General features: G+C 56.4%; 2 protein-coding genes across 2 annotated transcripts; both read right to left on the reverse strand.

Moving 5' to 3' along the window:
* Window positions 1-274: 274 nt before the first annotated feature.
* On the reverse strand, window positions 275-13,181 carry SART1 (spliceosome associated factor 1, recruiter of U4/U6.U5 tri-snRNP). The gene is made up of 20 exons (XM_012557675.1): window positions 12,783-13,181; window positions 11,257-11,314; window positions 10,602-10,657; window positions 10,026-10,152; window positions 9,796-9,901; window positions 9,464-9,541; window positions 9,261-9,360; window positions 9,034-9,176; window positions 8,703-8,909; window positions 7,955-8,079; window positions 7,738-7,874; window positions 7,523-7,656; window positions 2,897-3,070; window positions 2,690-2,800; window positions 2,293-2,380; window positions 1,621-1,711; window positions 1,377-1,512; window positions 673-762; window positions 478-599; window positions 275-354 (listed from the first exon to the last, which is right to left on the reverse strand). Exons 1-20 carry the CDS (start codon window positions 13,093-13,095, stop codon window positions 336-338), a joined length of 2,415 nt encoding a protein of 804 aa, XP_012413129.1. The 5' UTR covers window positions 13,096-13,181; the 3' UTR covers window positions 275-335.
* Window positions 13,182-14,258: 1,077 nt separating this feature from the next.
* Window positions 14,259-23,780, reverse strand: TSGA10IP (testis specific 10 interacting protein). Its single transcript, XM_012557648.1, has 8 exons — window positions 23,634-23,780; window positions 22,179-22,315; window positions 21,341-22,080; window positions 21,044-21,191; window positions 18,484-18,654; window positions 15,504-15,603; window positions 15,099-15,223; window positions 14,259-14,448 (listed from the first exon to the last, which is right to left on the reverse strand). Exons 1-8 carry the CDS (start codon window positions 23,778-23,780, stop codon window positions 14,259-14,261), a joined length of 1,758 nt encoding a protein of 585 aa, XP_012413102.1.
* Window positions 23,781-24,129: the final 349 nt, after the last annotated feature.

The raw sequence follows: 24,129 nt of genomic DNA on the forward strand, positions 1-24,129 counted from the left end.
TCGGTGACAGTTATTGGTGTCACCTGATAACCAGGTCTCACCTAGGAGCTCTTTGTGTCCAGGGCTCTGCACAGGCTCACTCAGTTCTACATTCGAGGTGAGTGAGCAAATAAATAAATGAGCTCGTTTAATCTTCACAAAACATCCTACAGAGAAGGGGTTGCTGAGATTTCACAAAGGTGAACCGCGGCTCAGAGTACGCTGACGGCGCAGAGGGCCTGCCCCAGCGGCCCCTCCTCTCAGGCCCACCCCTGGAGTCTGCACCACGAGCAGGGGAAAAAATAAGGTGGGCGCTTTATTTAACATTAAAGCTGGGGAGGGGAGGGAGGCTGGCTTCACTTGGTGATGGTGTTCCTGCAGAGAGAAGAGAGGTGTGCGGCTGAGGGCAGGTGCCGGCCTTCCCACCTCCCAGGCAACCTGAGTGTGCCCGCCCCATCCCGCGCCCGCCCCATCAGCCTGGGCCTCGCCCGCACTCACGCGTTCATGCTCTTGCCACTGCCACTGAGCACGATATACGGCGTCTTCTGGGCCTTCTGCTTCTCCTGGAGCAGAGCCACGGTGCCCAGGGGCGTGTCGCTGGAACTCATCTTTTTCAGGAGCTGTGGGGGCAGGGCAGTCAGTACGGCCAGCAGGGGCCCAGCGCGCCACCCCACGCCTCAGCAGGCCACCCACCGCCTCCTCGTCCAGCTTCTTCATGCGCCGCTCCGTCTTCATCTTGCCCGAGCCCTTCCCGTGGAAGCGGTGGGACAGCTGCCGGAATGCCTGGGGACACAGGGCACAAGCACCTCAGAGCCGCCCTGAGCCAGGTGCTGCGGGAACCCCAGGTGAGCCCAGGGCCACCAGCACCCACGAGGAGCTTCAGGACAGGGAGGGGAGGGTGTCAATTCACCCAACCCTGTGTTGGAAAGGGGTGGGGAAGGACGCAGACCCTAGCACCCTCTGGGGGCCCCCGGCAACGTGGGGGAGACTCATCGGGAGATGGGTGTCTGCAGTGGGGGTGCTCAGCTCCGGAGCACGGCTGCTACAAGGAGGCGGGGCGGGATACCGAGCTGGGGCTTCAGGGAGGCAAACCGGCCAGCAGTGTGAAAGGCCAGCTGTGTGAAAGGCACCAGTGTTTGGGGAGAGCACTGGGGGTGGGGCGTGGGAGACGGAGCAGGCAGGATAGAGTGTCACGGCCAGCCTGCGAGGGCTGCAGCCTCAAGCTGGGTCTGTGGGGGCACAGGAGTCAGTAGAAGGGCCTGGCCCCTGCCTGCCAGAATGGTGGCCTTGAGGGGGCAAACCCCTCAAGGGGCTTGATGCGCCCGCAGGGCGGCTGAGAGGGGTCAGCTGCGTGGGGGACACCCAGCCCAGCCCCGTCTGCAAAGGGCCCTGCTCACCTCCTTGGGCGTAAGCTTCCGGCCCGTCTCATCCACGTACTCGATCTTCACGTCGGGCTTATAGCCGTCCTTCTCCTTGAAGTCCTGGGTGAAGCCACGGTACTCCTCTCGCCGGCTGTACTTGTCATCGATGGCCCTGCCCGAGACAGAGGGCTCAGTGCCAGGTGTCACCCAGCCCACCTGAGCGCCAGCAGACTGGGCTGGCAGCAGCGCCGTGGACCCAGGCATGCCCCCACACACTCACATCTTGTCCTCGATGCAGTACACCGCCGAGGGCAGAGACTTGTTGGGTGCCTTCACCCGGGCCACCTTCTGCACCGTGGTCTCCAGCAGCCCTGGAGACAGGTGGTTGTGAGACCCCGGGTCGCCCACCCTCCTCAGACAGGCGCAGCTCCAGGGCAGGCCAGAGGAGACGGAGCAGGCCTAGCACCCCCAACCCTCCCCAGGCCCATGTCACATGGTGGGCACCGGGGACCCAGGCAGCCGTACTGTGCATCAGGCCCATTTTACAGACAAAGAAACTGAGACTCAGAGAACTCTGTCCCCTTGCCAAAGGTCACTGGCTAAACAGCAGAGCTAGGATCCTAAGACCAGGGTCTCTCTGAGCCAAAGCCTAGACTGTTTCAATGGTACCCGGCTCACTGTGCCCTGAAGGATGAGGGTGCTTTGCAGGGGCGATGTGTGAACAAAGCCTTTGGACACGGCTGAGGCCGCGCAGGAAACAGCTACTGTGATGACCGCCTTGGTGCCAGGGTGCAGGGGGAGCAGTGGCCCACGGGGTCCCGGGGAGCAGGCTCACGGCCTCAGGGGGAGTAGAAAGAGGTGGCACAGGGAGCTGACGGCTGTGCCCGCGTCTCCTCACATGGCACCCCAGGCCCCCACCAAGGCAGGGTGCACAGCCGCCCGAACCCCTCACCTTTGTTCTGACACAAGAGCAGGGCAGCCGCCAGCCCTCTGTTCACGATGGGCTCCTCGTCCAGGATGGTGGTGGAGGAGGCGGAGAACTGGGGGGGGGCACAAGGGAGGGAGGTGTGAGGGGACCACACGGCTCTTCTCAGTCACCCCTGCACCGCACTACCATCAATGGGCCCTGTCCACACACCAGCCCCGGGCCACAGGCCTTATTTAATCCTCACAATGACCCTGGGAGATTTGTACACCCATTTTACAGGTGAGGAAACTGAGGCTCTGAGACACTGAGAAACTTGCCCAAGGCCCCAGAGCTAGGAAGGGGCAATCTGGGGCTGGAACCCCATGTGGCTGGGGACCTCTGCTCCTCCATCCTCCCACCCTGCCCCACCCCTCCTCCTCACATCCTGCTGCTGCTTCTCCTCATCCAGGTTGACGGTGCTCCAGCCGATGTTCTCCTCCCCGTCGGACTCGGAGCCGCCGTTGGCTGAGTGCTCCTCATCCTGCTCAAAGTCCTGGGGACAGAAAACAGGTCAGCCCAGCTCACAGCCCACCCACCCACCTGAGTGCCAAGGAGGGCAGGGTAGCTGAGGCTCATGCCAAGGACCCACCATGAGCTCCTCCTGCTCCTCCCGGTTGCCGGCCAGCCCGTAGGTGGGGATCTCCCCCAGCGTTCGGCAGAACTCTGACGTGGCGTTGAACACGATGGTCCCCTTCCGCTCAGGATCCTCGTCCTCCTCCCAGCCCCGCTGGCGAGACTCCAGCTTCTTCACTATCTCCACCACCTGGGGGAGGGAGCGGCTGTGGGCAAGCCCAGAAGTCTCTGGAGCGATGCCACTGAGACCCAGGAACCCAAGGGTCCTCCCTGGTGGCAGTCAGACAAGCCAGACCCACTGTCCACAGCAATCTCCTCTCTGCCCCCTCCAGTCTGTTCTCACCAGGGCACTCCTCTGCTCCTGTCAATGGCTCCCTACTGCCCCAGTATCCAAAATCCTACATGGCCCTCCATGAGCAGGTCCTGCCAACCCCTCTCCACACCCCTCACTCACTACCCTCAGCCTCGTGCCTTCCGGCAGGACCTCAACACACCAAGCCCCTCTTCTACTCCCCACCACCTGCTCATCACCCAACACACCTGTGTCAGGACTCGTTTAAACATCACTTCTTCCAGAACCTGAGACCACAGGGCGGTCACCTGACTCCCCACAGCCTATCTCCTCGAAGCTTCCACTTCACTGAGAAAGCTGAAGCCTTGAGAAGACAGCTTCCATGAGCTTCCAGCACTAACACCCCCCTCCCAAAGACGTGCCCACACCATGAGCTTCCAGCACTAACCCCACCCCCACAGACGTGCCCACACCATGAGCTTCCAGCACTAACACCCCCCTCCACAGACGTGCCCACATCACAAGCTTCCAGCACTAACACCCCCCTCCACAGATGTGCCCACACCACGAGCTTCCAGCACTAAACCCACTCCCATACATAAGACATACCCAAACCCTCTAGCTCCCTCCTGTAGAGGCAGATGTCTGCCCTGCTCCCACCTCAGGCCACCCTCCACCTGGCAGAGCTCCTTGGCCCCCTCCAAAACTTGAGGACTCTGCTCCGGACACGTCCCCCTCTCTCAACTGCCCCGCCACTCTGCTCTCTGACACATCGTTCCCGTCAGTGTGCAAGCAGGAGCCAGCATCTATCTCCCCTCTTTAAAACCCTCCCCGGCTGGCTGCCTCCTTTGCCATGAGACCAGCCTGGATGGTGCCCAGCTACCATTGCTGAACATTTTGACCGAGAAGGTATAGAAGAATTCTGACCAAAGGGGGAAATTTCCAACAGAATTTCAAATTCTCACGGACTCTAGACTTTCTGGATCCATGGAGGGTGGGTGAACCCCTGAAACAACTGTCCTGAGATCATCTTCAAACCTTAAACCAAAAATATCCCCTGAAGTCATATTCACACCAAACAACGGTGCGGCTCACCTAGTAAAACCGTCTGCCGTGAGCATTCCTCTTTTAGAAACCACCTACACGGGATCAAACCGACGGCAGCAACTCGAAAGATCAGACGGGGACCTTAGGGGCTTTATGCTACTGCGGGAGGAACAACTCATAAAAGGAGGGTGAGAATAGTTGCACAACTCAGAAAATGTAATCAATGTCACTGAATTGCACATGTAGAAACGACTGAATTGGCAGATGTTTTGCTGTGTGTATTCTCAACAATTTAAAAAAAAAACAGCTCTCCCTGGTGTTCTGTTTTAAGACCTTAGCACAGTGCCCGACACACAGTAAGCGTTCAACAGCTGTTAGCTGCCACTATCCGAATTTACCCTCTAGTACCATTAGCAACCGCCCCCCCATTCGTCAGCTTCTATTCAAGACGTACTGAAAACAGTCTCTAACCATACGTGTCATAAATGTTTATTGAGAGCTTATTTTGTGCCAGGTAGTGCTTGCAACTGGGAGCACGGTGGTCTCAAAATCAGTTCTACCCTCAAGAGCTTCTAACTGAGGAGACAGACAGCTGAACCATTAGGGATGAACAGGTGAGGCGCGCGGCATTTTCAGTGCAATGAAACTACTTGCATGATGCTGTAAGGTGGATGTGTGACATTACACGTTTGCTGAAACCCACAGAACTGTACAACATACACGGTGAGCCTCATGTAGGCTGTGGACTCTATGTTAATGATAACATGTCGATATTGCTTCCTCAGCTATAACAAACGCACCACACTGATGCACGATGTTAATAACAGGAGAAACTGTACGCAAGGGGGAGAGGAGGGTTATGGGAATTCTCTGTACTGCCCGTGAAATTTTTCTGTAAACCTAAAAGTGCTCTAAAAAATAAAGTGTATTTAAAAAAAAAAAAAATCCTCCCCTAACCTGCAGCGCCACTCTGCCCCCTTCCCAGCAAGCCCTCGGCAGAGCTGCCGGTCACCACGTCCACTTTCCACCTCCTCTCCTTCCCTTTTGCCACGTTACTGCCACTTAGTTTTCGGTGAACTGCATCACACACACAAGAGAGTTACCTCTCACACACACATTTGTTTTAAAAATAACAAAAACACATCCATGCAGCCATCATCCAGATGAGAAACGGGCATCACGAACATGTGCTCGGGCCCCACGTGCGGCTGCCCCCACATGCACGGTCGCGATTCACTAGCCTGCTTATCGTTTTACCACCTAAGGATCTAACCCTGGACAACGCATTGTCGTGCTGGGCACTGTTTCAACATTATACCCGCTGAATCATACTGCATGATTCTACTCTGATGTTTTTTTTTAAAGAAAAAATGTTTTTGAGATTAATCTTGGTGTCAGTGGCTGCAGTTGATTTGTTTTCACTACAGAGTCACGTTCCACGCTAGGACTATACCCCCATCCTGTCATCTATTTACTAAGGACGGACTTTTCCTGCTATCACGAAGGCGGCTGCTGTAAGCAAGCTGAAGGCAGTGTGGTTCAGTGGCAGAATTCTCGCCTTCCACGTGGGAGACCCAGGTTGGATCCCAGCCAATGCACCTCATGGGCGGTCACCACCGGTCTGTCAGTAGAGACTTGCGTGTTGCTATGATGTTGAACAGGTTTCAGCAGAGCTTCCAGATTACGACAGACTACGAAGAAAGGCCTGGTGATCTACTTCTGAAAATCAGCCAATGAAAACCTTATAATCACAACGGTCTGATCCCGGGGTGCACGGGGTCACCACGAGTCAGGGGCTGACTCAACAGCAGCTGGCGACAATAAGCAATCTGATGCTTGTCTCTCAGTGCATGTGTGCAAACCCTTCTCTGCGGTACACGTCTCTGAGTGGGCACTGCCTGAGTTAAAGGACCCACTACACTTCAGCCTTGGTAGACAAGCCAGTGCCTTCACAATAGGATTAGACTCCTGGGTACTCCTGTCAAGAGTGTGCATAGGAACTGTGGTTGTTCCACAACCTCGCCGACACTCGATATTGCCAGACTGCTACATTTCGTCTAACAGCGTGGGTGTGATGTGATCCCTCATCGCAGTTTTAACTCTCCTTTCCTTGATGCCAAAGACGCCGAACACCACTGCACATTTCACTGGCCGTTCCTCTTCTGGGAACTGCCTACCCAGGGATTCTGCTTCCCTTCCTGTTGGACTTTTTATTCTCCTTGGTTTGGGGAGGTTCTTGACACCAACCCACTGCTGGCTGTACATGTGGGCAAGTATCTTCTCTTTTCAGTTTGTCTTTTGTATTCTTCATGATGTCTCTTTTTTTTTTTTTAAACTTAAGTTCTTTATTTCTAGATAGCCAATCTTATTTTCTTCGCAGTTTATGCCTTTTTTGTCTTAATCTTTTCCTACCACAAAATCATAAACATAAAACCCAACGTAAAAATGAGCAAAGGACTTGAAAGACTCTCCTGGAAACACTTTCCTGGCTACTGTGGGGCCTAGCTCCTGTGTTTCCTACTCCCCCCAGGCCTGCTGCTTGTCCGACTCCTTAACAGGAGCCCTGCTTCTACTCCTGCCCCTGTGGGTGGTACCCCAGGGCTCACTGCTCCAGCCTCACCTCTTCCTGAGCCTTACTCCTTCCCTAGGTGGGAGGACACCTGGGGAGCCTACAGTGTGGACTCAGTCAAGCTGTTCAATCCCAGCTCCACCATTTATCAGCCATGTAACCACGGGCAACTTGCCTAACACCTCTGTGCCTCAGTTTCCTTATCTGTAAAATGGAGATAACAGAGTCTTCCTCATAGGGTGTTCCCGTGAAGACTAAATGAATCAATGCACACTGTCTGGGCACGCCTGGCACACGTGAGTGCCCTGGAAGGGTCCCACTGATGGCTCCACCTCAGCTTACACCCCCATTCTCCCATTCTCTGCTCCAGCCTTCCTGCGCCTCAAGCACTTCTAGGGTCATTCCCCAGAGGACCTCTGCTGTCTCCCTGCCTGAACGCCACATAGCAGTGACTCCCAGCCCTGGAATAATGCCTCGCTCACGGTGCACTTGCAGAAGGAAAGAAGAGAAGAAGGAATCCAATCACAAAAACATCTAACAACGCAGGTGTTGCAGAAATCTTGAAATCTGCTGATAACGTGGCATTAAACAAAAAGAGAACTCCAATGGAACGTGGCAGCCCCCTTCAGTGACACATGGAGATGGGCTCAAAAGGACAGGCCACCAGACACTTGTGACCAAAGGCCCCGCCCTGCCGAGGCCAGCACCTGTGCTCAGCTCACACACCCCCTCACCTTCTCGCCACTGTCGCGCAGCTGCTGGAGCTGCCGCAGCCGGCGACCCTTCTCCAGCTGCTTCTGCAGCTCCAGCTCTGCCTCGTCCTCCTCCAGCACTTCTGGGGACCCAGCTCGAGGGCCTCTATCCTCCTCTGCAAAAACACGGGCGATGTCGCTCAGACCACCTCCTGGGACCCTGGGCACTTGTCCCTGCCCTCTGCGTCCCCCCTCACCTTCGTCACTGATGTCCATATTCTCCACGCGGGTGTCATCCGACTGTGGGGGCTGAGGCACAAGCTCCTTCTCCTTCTCCTCCTCCTCTGGGGCCTCGTCAGCCTCGGGCACTCGGCGCCGACCCCGGCCCCGCAGTCTGGGGGAAAGAGGCCTCCCCAGTGACCACGGGCCCCGAGGCCAGCCCAGCCCTCACAGCCCATCTGTGACCAAGCCTACCTGGAACCAAAGTCTCCATCTTGAGTCTGGCCCCCGAGAGGCAGCAAGTCATCGGCCCGCACCACCACCTCCTTCTCCTTCTTGCGGATTTTCTTTACTCTCCGCTTGGTTTTTTTAAAGGTCACCTGAGGTGAAGAGAGGAGGAACCTGAAAAGGACGAAAAGGGATGGCGGCCCAGCCGCAAACTGCCGAGAGAACACTTGTTCAGCAGTGCTCTGTGCCGGCCGTCATCTGAAGCATTTCATGCACACGAACAATACGTGAAGTGCGTACTGTTATCCTCAGTTGAGACGGAGACACTGAGGCATAGGAGGTTAAGTACCTTGCTCAAAGTCACCCAGCTCCTAAGCCAGAGAACTGGGTCTAATGAATCTTGGCCTCAGAGTCCCTGCTCCTAACCACTTACCCAACCTATCTGCTGTAAGCTACTGAGCCAGCTAAATTCACAATCATTCCACATACAAACTCCACACAAGGATGTAAAATCACCACTTAACCTGATCCTCACAACAACCCTGGAGAGGTGGCTCCTGTCACCCCCATTTCAGATGGCAACCGAGGCTCACAGCTACAAGCCTCACCCAAGGCACCAAGCTGGCTATGTGGCAGAGCCTGAACACAAACGGAGGCCCACTGGCTCGGCAGTTCCTGCTCTATGCCCACCACCTCTCCAGGGCTGCCATTTACTGCTCATTCACGGGCACCAGGCACTGTTCCAACACTCAGTCTCCCTCCTCAGCAGGCTTACCATCTCCTCAGGCGTGAGGTACTCAGAGGCAAGCTGGGGCCCTGCCGTGCTCAGGGACTGGGCCTGCAGCCGCAGCCGGGCCCGGATCTCTTCCAGCTCTCGTTCCCGGAGGCTGTCGGCCGTGCCGCCCTCCTCCAGGCGGAAGGACTGCAGCCGCTCTCCCTCAAGCTCCTCGTCGTACTTGGACAGGATAGAGCGGGGTTTTTGCTGCAGGGCAAGCAGTTTGGGTTGGCACCCAGTCTGGCTGCTGAGCCGCCGGGCCACCGTCTGTTCCTCGCCCCCAAAGCCCTGACACGCCCCGCGCCCCAGTGCCCACACTGCCCGGCCATGCCTGTGCCAAGTCGTCCACACTCTCATCCTCTGCGTAGGGCAGGTAGTCGGGCTTCTTCTTCCGCAGCTCCACGTTCTTCTCGGCCCGCTCCTTGTCCACCATGTTCACGTTCACCAGCACGTCCTCCTCCTCTTGCAGCACACCTGGGGGCAGGGCAGAAGCCACTCATGCTTACCCTCGACCCATCCGCGCCCATGCCCTCAACCAGAGTGCCCCGCTCGACTCACCTTTGTCCTTGAGGGTGAGGATCACAGTCTCCCCTTCACGGAAGGAGTCAATAGCGTGCTCCACGGTGAGGCCCTGCAGGTCTCGGGCACTGTACAGGTCCTAGAGAGGTGGACAAGAGCCAGCAGAGTCAGGAGCCCTGGCCCACTCAGACCTGGGATCCCAGCACCAGGACGGCAGGGCCCCTGCTGTGCTGCAGCCTCACCTGCCGCCTCTGCCCAAATTCCTCCTCCACCAGAGTGCTGACACCGAACTCCTGGTCCATCTCCTCCAACAGCTTGGCCTGTGGAACAGAGGGGAGGCGTGACCTACAAGTCATTCAGAAACACCAGAAAACGCCCGCCAGGTGCACAGCCAGGTTCTGTCAAAGGACAACGTCAAAAGTGCGGCCTCGCAGGTGAGCTGCTGGGAATCCAAAGTGACACACAGACCTCCGAATGCTAAGGCCAGCCTCGCCAAGGGTCAGTCTCCTGCCTCGCCACCCAGCCAGGCCCCACAGGCACTTCGTCCCCACCAGGAGCTCCCCAGGAGCTTCACCCTCTTCTCTGCCAAGTCCTTCTCCTTCTGAAGCTGTCGGCTCCTCTCGATCCAGGCTGCAGTGTCATCCAGCCATGGGTCGTCCTCCCCCAGGGTCTTGATCTTCCTGAAGAAGGAGAACAGTGGCCCTGAGGAGCCCAGCTCCTGTCCCCCAGCCCAGCGCCAGAGCTCCAGCGCTCCTCAGCAGCCTCCCCAGGCCCTCCACCACCACCCTGGGGGGACCCCCTCACCCCAGCTTCTGGTTCAGCAGGCGCTTTTCCTTGGCAGCCGCCAGCTTCTCCCGCAGCTCCTCTCGCTGTCGCAAGATCATGGGGTTGATGACATCGGCTGCCAGGGGCTCCTCCTTGGTGCCCGCCTCTGGAAGGGGGGCCCAGATGTGAGGCCACGCCTGCCCCCAGGGCTGGTGGGGAGAGGAGGGAGCCGCTCACCCTGCCCCCTTCCAGCTCAGGGGGCCAGAAGGGGCCAGGAGGGGGGAAGAATCCTTCTCCTCTCTACTGCAAAGTCACCCCCACACAGCATGGCAGAACCCTCCATGCCTTCCAAAGCCCCTCAGAAGAGGCTTTAAACAAACACCTGCTTGGCCCAAAGCCGTTTGCAGCAACTGCACGTCTCGCAGCCCACATCATGCCGCTTCAGAGCAGAGTGACGATGCAGTGACCCATGGGTCACACTGACAGGACCAGCAGGGCCCCCCGCATGTGCGTACCACATGCCCACCAAATGGTGGGGAATCTGAGCTTTAATCCTCCTCTCTTCAAAGACCCCTTCAGTGGCCTCCCCCACCCCATCCTCAGCCCTACACTCACCCTTCTTGACAGCATTGACCTCCAAGGGTTTCAGCCCCAACTTTGCCCGGAGTTTACTAAAAACAAGAGACACAGTGTTAGGGACCGTCGGGAAATGGGGCATGAGATGCACTTCTTCACACAGAGAGTGAAAACGGGACGGGAATGAGTGGTTCTAAGGCTCCCAAAGACGTGGTTCAGTGCTCAGCTGCTAATGGAAAAGTCAGCAGCTCAAACCCTCCAGCCGCTCTGCAGAAGAAAGATGTGGCAGTCTGCTTCCATAAAGATTACAGCCTCGGAAACTCTACGAGGCAGTTCTACTCTATGACTCGAAATCAACTTAGTGACAATGGTTTGTTCTTTTTCTAAGGTTCCCAAACACGGGGCCTGCCCCAGGCAGCCTGGGCACTGGGAAAGGCGCTGGCCTCCAAATCAGGGAGCACGGGCGCTGGGCCTGGCCTGCCCCAACCAGTGGAATGCCACCCTTCCTCCTGGGTTTCAGTTTCCTCTTCTGTGACCCAAATGGTCGGCCAAGATGATTCATCTAGCCCGTCCAACCTCCATCAGAACGCGTTAGTGTGTGAAAGCCCCCTCGAGTGGCTTCTGTCTCAGTAGTGCCTGAGAAGGCACTTGTCTCAGAAGGAAAAAGTAAAAATCCACGAGAAACAGGACATACTTGGTCTCCTCGATGCTGAGCGATGAGGCATCTCCTGAGCTGGTTTTGGAGGTGGCAGCTGGAACAAGAAGAAGCAGGGCTCAGGAGCTGAGCAAAGGGCCAAGAAGCCAGCACCCTGGCTCCAGCCAAGGGCAGACATGAGGGTCCCTCACCAGCACCGGACCCTGCAGAGACCCCAGAAAACAGCAACAACCTTGACCTTACCCCCAGACTCACAAACAGCAAATAACTTCACCAGACAGCACAGAGAAGCCAGACACCATCAGATAGAGCTCCCCAACCAGCTGCTACCACATGCTCATCTACCTGCATTCCCACCCCACCAACCCACCTCCTCCCCTTTTATCCCAAAGGTACCCCTCTCCACCTGGGCCCTGGATCCTAGCCCCTCTGGGCTTTCTCCAAGGCCCCCAACCTCCTGATTTCTGAATCCAATGGACTCCTTCCAGCTTGGTTTTTCTTGATCCCGTGTGTCACGTGTGGGACACTGTCAATCACTCCCTTCTAAGAGCACCCTCGTTCCGAGATCCCATGACACAAGACTCTCCTGGTTTTCCTCTTGCCTTTTTGGCTACTCGACGTCCTTTTTTGGAGCCTCTTCCTCCACCCACTTCTAAAATATTGGCATTTCCCAGGTTCTCCTCCCCACCCTGGTTTCCCACCCCATGCTCCCTCTGAGGGGGCTTTATCTGCCACCTAAACACTCATGACTCCCAAGTCGCCCTCTCCAGCCCAGACCCTGGACATCAAACTCAGCACTCTCCAAGACGGAATGCATGGTTTTCCCCCCAACAAATCTGCTTCTCCCACGACCTCTTCCATTTCAACAGATGGCAGCATCACTCACCTAGCTGCTCAAGCCAAAATCCAAGAAGTCACCCTCTACTCCTTCACCACTCTCATCCAAGCGCTAAGTTCTGTCGATTCCTCCTCCAAAACACCTCTTCATTCTGTTCAGTCTCTCCATCCCACTGCTGCTGCCTGGGTGCAGGCCACCATCAGCCCCTCCGGCACGCCTGACCTCACTGCCTCCAGTCTTGCCTACCCAGTTCTCAGTACAGCCATCTTTACAAAACGTGAATCTGATCATCTCACCGCTCCCCATCTCAAATCCCTGGCTCCTCACTGCCCTCAGAGTAAAGTTCAAATTTCTTAACAGGATCTACGGGACCCTTCATGTTCCAACCACTCACTTTCTACCTTAGAACCTCCTGTCTCTACTATGAATGGTACACGATCCGCCAAATACCAGGCGCGCTCTTGCTTCTGCACACGCTGCTTCTATTTCATTCATTCATTCACTCAACACAATGAGGGTCTATGATATGCAAACAAACTGAGGAAAACAAGTGAACTGTGCCTCGTAGAGCCGAGTAGAGTGGGACACTGTTTAACCCCAACCAACTACAGGAAGGCTCTTTACTAAGTTCTGATGATGAGAGTCTGGGGGTGCCTGGGCCTGCAAGCACCGGGACCCCACACCCCAGGACCCTGGCCCTGGCCCCTCCGAAGGCCCCGCCCCTCACCGGCCTCGTAGCCGTCGTCACGCTTCTCCCGCTTCACGCGCCGCTCGGAGGCCTCGGCCTGGCTGCGCTCCCGCCCATGCGCGCTGCCGCGGGCCTCAGCCTCGGCCCCGCGCCGTCCGCTCCCGCGCTCGCCCCCGCGCTCCCGGCTCCGCTTCCTTCGTTCGCCGCCGCTGCTGCCACTGCCGCCGCTCCGGTGCTTGTGTTTCTTGTGCTCCCGGTGCCGCGGCGGCTGTTCTGTGGCGCCCCCAGTGCTGGTCGCCGCCGTTGTCCCGGCCGCCTCCTTTTCGCCCCGGTGCTTCTTTGACGACCCCATCGTGGCACGTCCACCCCGAGCCTGGCCACCGCCGAGTCCGGACGACGCAAGATGAGAATACTTCCGGGTCGCCCGGCTGCCGCTGTTTTGTTGCCGGAAACCAAGAGCGGCTGTTTCCCTCGTTCGCCTTGGAGGCTGCTACAAAGGCTCATGGGAAGGCCGGAAACGAAGTCCGACTGCGCAGTCGCAGCCGCTTCGGGCGGGGTGGTGGCCTTGGAGTTAGTGGTCTGAGTGCGCATGCGCTGCACCAGGTTCCCCGATCCTGGCTTAGAAAGCCGCGGTCGTGGACTCCCGGAACTCTGGAGATTTATGCGGCTTTCTAATCTAACATCCCTATAGCTGGAAACCTTTCCCCGGCCTCCTTCAGCTTGCACACCCCACGGGTCGCCTCGGGGCGCTCATTGCCACTGGATAGGCGTCCTCCTAGTGTACTCCTTGGGCCCGTGGCTTCCTCAGGTGTTGGGCGATGCGCATGTCCTCCTCTTCCAGAACCCCCAGCTCCAAAGCCCAACCTCCGAGCCCCACAGCCAGTATTGACCCCAAACGCTGCCTCCCGACGTCTCCTGGGTTGGATTTTTTTCAGCGGGGTCTGTGAACGGCTAAGGCGCTCCGGATGAGCCTCTGTGTGTCTGAACTCCCCGAAATGGAGCGCAAAATTTGACACGTCTGTGTGTGTAAGCATATATACATATATTTTTAACTTGAGCAGAGAGGGGCTGTAACTTTTAGGCCCAGTGCACACAGTCCCTTCTGACACCTCCCACCCAACAGCTGCTGTATCCGACTCCTGGGTTCTGGCGGCTCCCCGTGCCGCCCGTCTCTGCACGGGTCATGGTGTGTTGTACGCGTCCCTTTCACTGGCTTCATTGCCACTGGGCTGGGAGTCCTCAAAGGCCGGGGCCTTGTCTGTCCCTTTCACCGCTGAGTTCCTAGGAGGCAGCATGTGTTGGTACAGTTGGAGACTGAGGGTGGGGGAGTCAGAGGGGTTCCCCTTCAAGCCGCCCCTCCCTCCAGAAGCAGAGACAGAGCGGCCAGAGCTCGGGGGATGAGGGCAGAGACTAAAGCTTCCTGCCCACCCACTTGCCACCTCCTACTCCCAGCCTCCAGCTGCCCTCCCCCAGAAATCCAACACTGCATTTTCCATAAATCCTTTAATTTTTATCTCAGGGACTAGATGCTGCATCTGGGCTGGGGGTGGAGGGTCTGTCAGGCTGGCTGCTGGTGGGTCTGTGTTCTGTCCTTGGGGCGCTCTGAAAAGGGTGCTCCATTCTCACCCCTATTGACCACACACAGATGGAGGCTGCTGTGCTCGGCGTCTCCTGATCCCCACCCCGCTCCCATGCCCAGGGAGACCTGGGCTCTAGGAGGGGAAGACTTGTCTTTGACCATGGGAGTTCAAGTCTCAGCTCCTACACTGGTGTGTTGTGTGACTTTCCTTCTTGAGCCTCAGTTTCCTTACTGTGAAGTGGGCCTCATGATCCCCTACTTCCATACCAGGTTATTCTAAGGAGTAAGGGATGGTATACTAGGGACTACTGGTGGGGCACTAGCCCCATAGTGGGAGCTTGGGGTGTGACCTCGCAGATGGCCAAGGAGCCCCAGACTGGCTCTGCTGCTTGTCTGTGTCCTTCAGCAAGGCCCTGTCCCTTGGGTCCTCCGTTTCCTCATTAAGAAGTGGGCGGAATAACCCTGGCCCTGCCTTCCCCGGGTGACGTGGAGGACGGGAGGGCCTGGGGAAGGCCCTGCTGATTCCTGGGGCTAGGCCGTGTCCTCCAGGAAGGGGAGTGAGAAGGATGGCACAGGGCAGGACTGAAGCTTAGATTCGGGGCTGATCCATGTGGCTGCCCCTGTGGTTCCCCCCAGCCTTTCCCCAGATGTCCAGCCCTAGGCCAGGTGGGGGTGGGGGCCAGGCGTGGGATTCTGCAGGGCTCCGAGCACTGGTGTTGGGCCCCCTCTCCCCCAGCTCAGCAGAGCCAGCTCCTTGGCCAACCAGCCGGCCTCACCTAGGTTTCCTGGAGGTGCCCTCCTTGTCTTCCTTTCCTGCCTCAGCCAGCAGCTGCTCCTCATCCAGGCCTAGTGCCGACAGCACCTGGGAGAAGCGCCGGGTCACAGTGAGCCGGGCGTTGGCCTGAAGAGAGAGAAGATGGGTTCCCGCCCTGCACCGTGGCTGCAGAGCTCCATGAAGCTATGATCACTGAGGAAGTCTCAGAGCTTCCAGGCCAGCAGCAGCCTGGGGGTCCCATTTGAGGGGGCCGCTCACCACCTCGCTTCCCTCCTCACTCAGCTGGGGAGATGCTCTGTCCTCAGGGGAGGTCATGTGCTTGCCCAGTTGCTGGCCTTACCTGCATGGCCTGCTGGAACAGGCAGAGCCTCACCTGCATGGCCTGCTGGAACAGGTAGACCCTCACCTGCATGGCCTGCTGGAACAGGTAGGGCCGTGCCTGGACCCTGTGCTGGATGCCCTGCAGCTCCGCCTGGTACTCAGCAAAGCGTTGTCGCTCCTGGCGCCTGCATGGGAGACAGGTCTCAGGGCGGCTAACCTGCCCCCAGGCCCTGTGGCCCCGTAACACAACCCACCCCATCCTGAGTCTTCCATTCTCACTAAGGACCCTGTCCCCTACAACCCCACCTTTATAAAGCCACTTCATCCCCATCCTGCCCTGGATTCCTGGTGAGGTCATCAGGATGGGAATTATTCACCCCATTTCACTGATAAGAAGCCTGAGGCTCAGGAGGGTTGAGGGACTTGTCCAACATTGCCCAGCTGGGAAGTAGGGGACTTCCAAGCTGTACAGCCAGGGTTCACCTGGCCTCTCAGCCATCCCCAAGGGAAAGGGGTCAGGACAGGCTTATGAGCCCCTGGATATCTGCTTGCACAGCCTCTTCCAGCCTGCAGTCCCACACCCCTGCACACTCTCCCACTGCAGCACCGAGGAGGAAGCTGTGGTTGCTGGCTATGTGACTTTGGCCAAGGCACTGCTCTTCTCTGGGCTTTTGGCTCAGTTTTCTTCCCTCTAGTGGGGTTTGGTTCCTGGGTGGCACAAACGGTTTGCACTCAAGTGCTAACCAAAAGGTTGGCAGTTTGAACCAACCCAGCAGTGCCATGGAAGAAAGGCCTGGAGATCTGCTTCTGTAAAGATTATAGCCTAGAAAACCCTATGAGCAGTTCTACTCTGTAACATGTGGGGTGTCTGTGTTACATAGGGTTTCCGAGGCTGTAATCTTTATGGGAGAAGATTGCCAGGCCTTTTCTCCTGCAGAGCCACTGGGGGGCTTGAACCTCCAACCTTGTGGTTAACAGCTGAGTGCTTAACCATTGTACCACCGGGGCTCCTAATGAGAAATGAGCTCCATTGGGTTTTCTTGGCCGTAATCTTTATGGAAACACCACCAGGCCTTTCTTCCGCACCCCTCAGAGTGGATTTGAACAGGCAATCTTTCAGTTAGTAGTTCAGAGCAAGCCATTTGCACCACCCAGAGACCAAGAACATAAGTCACTGCAAAAATGGGGTCTTCCCCATATAAGCGGGAATGTACAGCAGTTATGAGGTTGGGGAGCATGAGCTGGCCGCCCATCTCTGCATTTTTCCTGCTTGGTACTTTGTGCCATTTCTGTTAGGAATAAGAAGCAGCTCACCTCCCAGAGCTCCAAATAAGAAAGGAAGCATTGCCAGTGGAGGCCAACCCTGCCCATGTCAGGAATGGAAGGCAGACACGTCGCTTCCCTATCATGGGGTGTGTGCAGTGGGCCTAGTCCATGGGGCCTCACTGTGGCCAGACCTCTCTCTTGCCGGTCCCTCCTCAGCAGGGTGGGTTTCTGGTGCTGCTCAAACACAGCAAAGTTCACGGGCAGGCAGGCCTGAGAGACCAGGTGGGAACTATCTGCTTATGCCTTAGCCCGCTCTTGAATAGAAAATAAATGAGGCGTGGTGAAACCCTCTTCTCCTGGCGTCTACCCTTGGAGTTCTGAACTTTAGGTTCCCTGCCTTATTAAAAAAATTAACCAACAGTGAACTTGAGGCCTGGCAAGGAGGAGGCATCTCCCTGATCATTGACCAAGGATTCCCCTAAAATCTGCTTGGCCTCTCGGAGCCTTGGTTTTCTCATCTGTAACATGGGGGCAATGAAACTGAGCCACAAAGAGCAGTTGCTCAGAGGCCAACCCAGTCCTCAGTGGCGGCAGGGCAGGAACCTGCTTCTGTCTTCACACTTGTGCCAGAACCAAAGGAGTGAGGGGCGGAAGGGGCTGCGCTGGTGCCAGCTGCACCTAGTAGATGCTCAATATTAATGGCATCGTTGATTATATTAGTTTGTATCATCTGATTCATTAGGTTGGGCTTTGGGGGGAATATCCTGGTGCACCTTACCTCCAGATGGGCTGTTTGCACGCTCACGAGCAGAGCAGCAAGGTAGCCAAGGGGCTGGCTGGGTCAGAATCCCAGCTCTGCCACTTGTGATCTTTGGCATGTTATTTAAGCCCTTTGAGCCTCAGTTTCCTCATCTATAGGATTATTGTCGTTAGCTGCTGTCAAGTCAACATCCCGAGTCATGGCGGCCCCATGCACAACAGCATGACACTCTGCCTGGTCCTGCGCCATCCCAATGATTAGTTGCAGATCAGACCGTCGTGATCCACAGGGTGTTCATTGGCTGATTTTAGGAAGTAGTTCCCCAGGCCTTTCTTCCTAGTTTGTCCTAGTCTGGAGGCTCCGCTGAAACCTGTTCAGCATCATAGCAACACGCACGCCTCCAATGACAGACGGGTGGTGGCTGCGCATGACGTACGTTGGGAATCAAACCCAGTCTCCCACGTGGAAGATGAGAATGAACCATCACTGCCCCATAGAATTACAGGAACAGGAATGGTGATCACACCTACCTCATGGGCCTGTTATGAATTTGAAAAAACATTTGCCTGGATTCCAAGTTTACTTTTAAAAACTGATCAAAATATAGGAAGAGGGAAAAACACAAGTGGCCCTTCACTTGGCCATGAACAGCGATTGTCTCCGGGAGAGCGGTCAGGGACTGTTCACATTCTGCAGGAACTATTGCTGCAACAGTTGAATTGTTATAATAAGCATGTCTGGCATTTGAAGTCAGAAGAACAAAATGTGAAAATGTGATAATGCATGATGTCAACCATTTTAACCTTGAGTTCTCAACAGCTATTGGGCTTGTTATTATTAACTGGGTGACCTTGGACCAGCCCCTTCTCCTCTCGTGCCTCAATGTCTTCATCTGTAAAATGGGTTGAAGTGGAGAGATGGCCGTGGAGGCTCAGCCCTGAGGGAAGTGAGGGCTGGGTCTCCTCCATCCCCCAATTGGATCCTTTCATGGCCTCCCTGCCAGCTCCCCTCCAGCTTCTCCGAGCCCCTGGCCTCCTACCTCAGCTCCTCCAGCTTGCAGCGGGTGGCTGTTGGCCTGCGGCTCCCTCTGGGTGCGTAGGCTGCCAGGCAGCGAGCTACCTGCTGCTGTACCCGATGCTCCCGGGCCCGGCGCAGCTCAGCCCGCTGCTGCTCTTCCTGCTGCTGCCGCTCCCAGGACTGCAGCAGGCTTCTTGGGTGGAGAGAGGGGAGGAAGACGGATGGGAGAAGTCCTTGAGGGGATGGGAGTCTCAAGGAGGGTCAGGGGCCGGGTAGGGGAGTATGAGGACCTCCGGGGAGGAATTGTGGGAGCCCAGAGAGCCAAGGTCTTGGGGATAGGGTTTGTCATGACAGTCTGATGTGGTGGAGGCCTGCATCGGGGGGCTCAGCCTTCCCTCCTCTTCCTGGAAGGCTCTTGCTCACCCCTGCCAGCTATGAGCTCCAACTGCGAACTTCCTCAGCCCAGGCTTGCTGACCCCTGTGGTATTCAGCACACACAGCCTGTGACCCCACTTGTATTGCTAACTTCCCCTCACAAAGCAGCTGTCCTTGAGGGGGCAGGGGCAGTCTTGTTCTTCTCTATGACCCCCATATCTGACAGGAGCTCGGTTAATGCCTATCGGTTGGAAGGAAAGTTAGGTGGACGGACATGAGGGTAGACGGATGGATGGGTGGATGGATGGGAAAGCAAAACAAAATGGCGAAGGGATCAATGGGTGGATTGAACCAATGGGTGAATGGTGTGGATGGTTGAATAGACAGCAGCTAGATTGACCTGGAACATTCTTCCCCTAGATCTCATGGCTAGTTCCTTCTTGTCAATCATGTCTTCACTTAGATGTCACTTTCCCAGAGAGGCTTTCCCTGACCACCCCATCTGATGTAGCGTCTCAGGTACGTTCCATCTCTAGCTGTACATTTCATTCATTTTATTAATGATCCTTCTTCCCAAGTACACTGTAAGCTCCGTGAGAGCAGGGTTCCTTGTCTTTCCTGTTCATCATCAATCTATCCCCAGCACCATAACAGTGCCTAACATACAGAAATGCAGTATTTGGTGAATTCATACATATTTGAATCATGGTCAGATAGACAGATGGACAGATAGACAAGGAAAGGGTAGATGTGCTCGTTCATTTGGTGTGTATTTATTGAGCACCAACTATGTGAGGGTGTTATGTGGGGCACCAGGAAGGACGGTCAGTAAGATCTGGCGTCTGCCCTCAGGGATTCCTCAGCCTGTGCCAGAGGGAGCAGACAGTCAGCACCCCGATGCAATGGGGTGTAGCAAGTGCTGTGACAGAGGCAAACGCTGAGGAGAGCTTCCTGGAAGGGTGTGGGACTTGAGAGTTGAGAGATGCTGGGTGAGTGAGGGAAAGTGAAAATCCCAGGAGAGGCGGGAGAGCATGGGACATTCCCGCCACTCTGACCAGCTGGCGCAGGAGACAGGAAACCTCCCCACCAAGGAATCTGGGCTTTGTCCCAAGGGCATTGAGAAGCAGGAAAGGATTTCAAGCAGACAGTGACAGAGAGGTGCTATCAGAATGCTGAAGGAGCCCTGGTTGCACAGTGGTTAAGCGCTCGGCTGCTAACTGAAAGGTCCGCAGTTCGAACCCACCAGCCGCTCCATGGGAGAAAGATGTGGCAGTCTGCTTCCGTAAAGATTACAGCCTTGGAAACCGTATGGGGTAATTCTCTGTCCTACAGGGTTGCTATTAGTTGGAATGGACTCAATGGCAACGGGTTATTAGAATGCTGAATGAATCCTCCCCCTCCCTCACCTGCCACTTCTAACTGGTCATCAAGGCCCATCCAGTCAGCTTCCAAATATCTCTTAAATGGATCCCCCTCTCTCCATCCCCATGGCCACCTGGCTCAGGACTTTATCATCTCTCACCTAGACAACGCCAAAGGCCTCCTCACAGCCTTCAGTGTGGCTCCTCCACTCTTCCCCCTCAGCTCCCATTGCCTTTTGCTTAAGCCCCAAGGGTAGCAATGATCTAACTGCTGCCATCCTTGCTGTTTTGCCCATCTGTCTCCCTTTCCAGACCTTGAGCTTCTCAGGGCTGGGGCCAAGTCTTTTTAGCTCTATATCATGAGGGCCCATGAGTAGATAGTATATATTGCATTAATCACTTCGTTAATAGATTAGTGGTGGATAGAAGAAAAGGTGGGCAATAAATGAAAAGTGACTTGTGTCAATGGGCAGGCAGACAGAAAGATGGATGAACGAATGGTGGAATGGACATATCAGTAGATGGAGAGATGAATGGATGATAGGTCACATGGATGGATGGATGGATGGTTGAATGAATGTTATCAGTAATTGAATGGATGGATGGGAGGAAGGAAGGGTGGGTGGTAGGTGGATGGATGGATGGATGGATGGATGGATGGAAGGATGAGTGGACAGGATGAGGGGATGGATGAATGAATCAGTCAATGATTGGATGGTCAGAAAGATTGGTAAATGGATAAATAAAGGAAAGAGTGAAAGGATGAATGGCTAAGTGTCTCTTGGACAACTGGCTCTTCTCTACTGCTCGACCTTGGCTCCCACCCTCCTTCCTCTCCCACCTTACCTGGTGGCCTCCTGTCGTTTGTGGAAGGTGCGGTTAGGGAAGCTGGAGGACAGGAAAGTCTCGGCATCTCCCAAGGCATGAGTCTTCCCACTCCGGCTGGAGGCCTGGACAGCAGCCCGCAAAACCTTCCAGGGCTGCTTTTGGGTCCCTATCCACATTAGGACCAAGTCAGAGACCACCCTCTTTCCCAGACCACTGGGCAGTGCCCCCAGTACCTGTAGCACAGTCCTGGGCCCCTGGCTGCTCTCCCTGCTGAGTGGCTTCCTGGGAAACCTGGGTGGTGAGCCCCTCACTCACCACAGAGGCCCTGTTCCTCCAAGTCCTGCTGTAACTGCCTCTGTAGCTTCTCCAGGTCCCATGGTCCCTCCAGCTCCTTGGCCCTCGGCTTCCTCCTCTGCGCCTTGCAGAGGTCTTTGGTGCTGGAGCTGCTCCCCTGGCTGTGGTCCTGCAGTTCACCCTTGTCCGAGTTCTTCTCACCAGAATTCCGCCCCTTCCTTCCAGACCGGGCCTTCCTCCTGTGGAGGGCCCTATGCTCCCTTTCCTCAGCCTCCTCTGCATCCTCCTGCTCCCAGCCTGGCTCCCTCCTGGGGATCTGGGGTAGTTCCCCAGGGCTCAGAGCCTGCTCGGCCTCCTCAGCACCCTGGCTTTCAGGCTCAGCAGCCTCCTCAGATTCGGGTCCCCACCCCTCTCCAGGTGGCCAGAGGCCACATTCGCTGGACTGCTCCCGCCCCTGGTGCTCCCCTTTGCCACCCCAGGCCTCTGGCTGCCGTCTCCTGTCCACGTTTGGCGCCTCCGTCTTCCGGCAGAAGCCATGGGGCCCTGGGAGGTTGGTCGTGGACTTGCGCCTGGACTTGGGCTGGTGCTGAGACTGGAAGACCGCTGGAGGCAAGGGCAGGCCCCGGGCGCCCTGGGCTGGGGCTTGGTGTCCAGAGGCCAAGGGGGAGCCAGGCTGAAGCAGGACCCGGCCATCCAAGGTAAAGCTCTCCCAGGCCCACTGGAAGGGGAAGGAGGGCTTCCGAGGTGGCAGGAGGAAGAGACTGAGGAGGGAGAAGGTGGGAGTCAGGGTGTTGGGGCCGGCCCCCAGGGGGGCCTGACGTCCCACATCCCTTCCGCCTGCGCCCCACAAGCCACTTACTCCTCGGCCTCGGCAGAGCCATGTCCTTTCTTCTTCCGGCTCAAGGGTGCCCGGTCCTTCTTTGCCGTCTGTCCTGCGCTGTGAGACCTCTGCTGCTGGCGATGAGGGGGCACTCCATCACCGCTCCCCAGGCTCCCCTGGGCGAGGACAGAAGAGGAGGCCCAGCTCCGAGCACCTCCTGGACCACCTCGAACCTTCCCCAGAGACGCCTTTCTCCTACACACCCTGGCTGGGCCCCTCTGGGTCCTAGTCACCACTAAAACTGATTATTATTGTTACATGGAAACCCTGGTGGGGTAGTGGTTAAGAGCTATGGCTGTTAACCAAAAGGTCTGCAGTTCGAATCCATCAGGCACTCCTTGGAAACCCTATGGGGCAGTTCTGCTCTGTCCTTGTAGACTCAATGGCAACAGGCTTGGGTTTTTTGTTGTTGTTACATGCCGTTGAGTTGTCCCCACCCATAGCGACCCCATAGAACAGAGTAGAACTGCCCTGTAAGATTTCCCAGGCTAGTGCACAGTGGTTAAGTGCTCAGCTGCTAACCCAAAGGTCAGCGGTTCGAACCTCCAGCCACTCTGAGGGAGAAAGATATGGCAGTCTGCTCCAGTAAACATGACATCTTTGGAATGGTCACGGAGGCAAACTGCCACATCTTTCTCCTGTGCTGGATCCCTGTGCCACCAGGACTCCTTTAAAACCGATTACTAACCTCAATTCTTAATATTAAAATGGCCACAGACACCATTTATGGAGCAGCTCTGATGAGCTCACAACTCTCCTGGATTAATTCAACCTTCCTTCCCAAGGACCTTCGGAAGTAGATACTACCACTCCCATTATGCAGATGAGAAAACTGAGGCTCAGAGAGAGGAAGTAATAACTCACCATCTGTCTCCAGAGCCCGTATTTGTCACCATTGCTCTATGCTGCCCCGGACAGCTCTTCTGGAATGCCCCACAGGGCCCTGGACTCACAATAGCCCAGGTGGAAGGAACGCCTTGTCTCCCCTAGGCCTTCTCCTCCTGCCCGTTCAAAACCCTTTGCTATCGAGTCAATTCTGACTCATGGCAACCCTACAGGACAGAGTAGAACTGCCCTATAGGGTTTCCTAGGCTGTAACCTTTACGGAAGCAGACTGCCACATCTCTCTCCTGCAGAGTGGCTTGGTGGGTTCCTACCGATGACCTTTTGGTTAGCAGTCAAGTGCTTAACCACTGTGCTACGAGAGCTCCTTGCTCCTCCTGCAGTGCTCCCTAAATTGCAGAAGCCTGGGAGCCATCTCTGGGAGTCAACCCTCATCTTCACCCCACATCCTTAGACCTCCCTGACTCTCACCAGGGCTGAAGCTCCAGCACCGTGCCTGCTCATGGGCATCCCTACCAGGGGCCTCCCCTGACCCCCAGATAGCCAGCCTGCCTCCAGGCAGTTGGAAGTTCCCCACTGGGCCTCCCTCACCTCCTCTGCCGGGACAGCGCCTGACAGAAGCTGGAGCAGCCCTGTGGCCGTCCCTGGAGCCTGAGGGCGTGTGTCCTGCCCTGGCTTCTCCGCTGTGGTCTTGACCAACTGTTGGTGGGTGTTTAGCATATTGGTGTCCTGCCCCATCCCCCGCCACCACCTGCCAGCTGTGGAACTGCCTCCCCTGCCATCTCTACGGCAACCAGTCCTTAACCAGTCTCAAGGGCTACAGCAAAAGCAGGCCAGGAAGTGGTCTGCCAGGGTGCGTGAGGCTTACTTCCTTCCAGGGCTGGCGAGTTCAGCAGGATGCTGAGGATTGCCAGGCCTGGTAAGTCCCCCGCCCTCACTCTACCTGTGTTTCCCCACCTATCTGTAGGTGGGGCCGTAGGAGTCAGGAAGGGCCCTGACGCAGTATGAAGATGCCCAGGTTGTGCCTGGGGTGTACCCTGTCCCTCAGCCTGCCTTCTGGGCTGCCCTTCCAGCCCCTGACCACGGG

Source organism: Trichechus manatus, unplaced genomic scaffold (genome assembly GCF_000243295.1).
Source record: "Trichechus manatus latirostris isolate Lorelei unplaced genomic scaffold, TriManLat1.0 scaffold00113, whole genome shotgun sequence".
NCBI classification, from domain to species: Eukaryota; Metazoa; Chordata; class Mammalia; order Sirenia; family Trichechidae; genus Trichechus; species Trichechus manatus.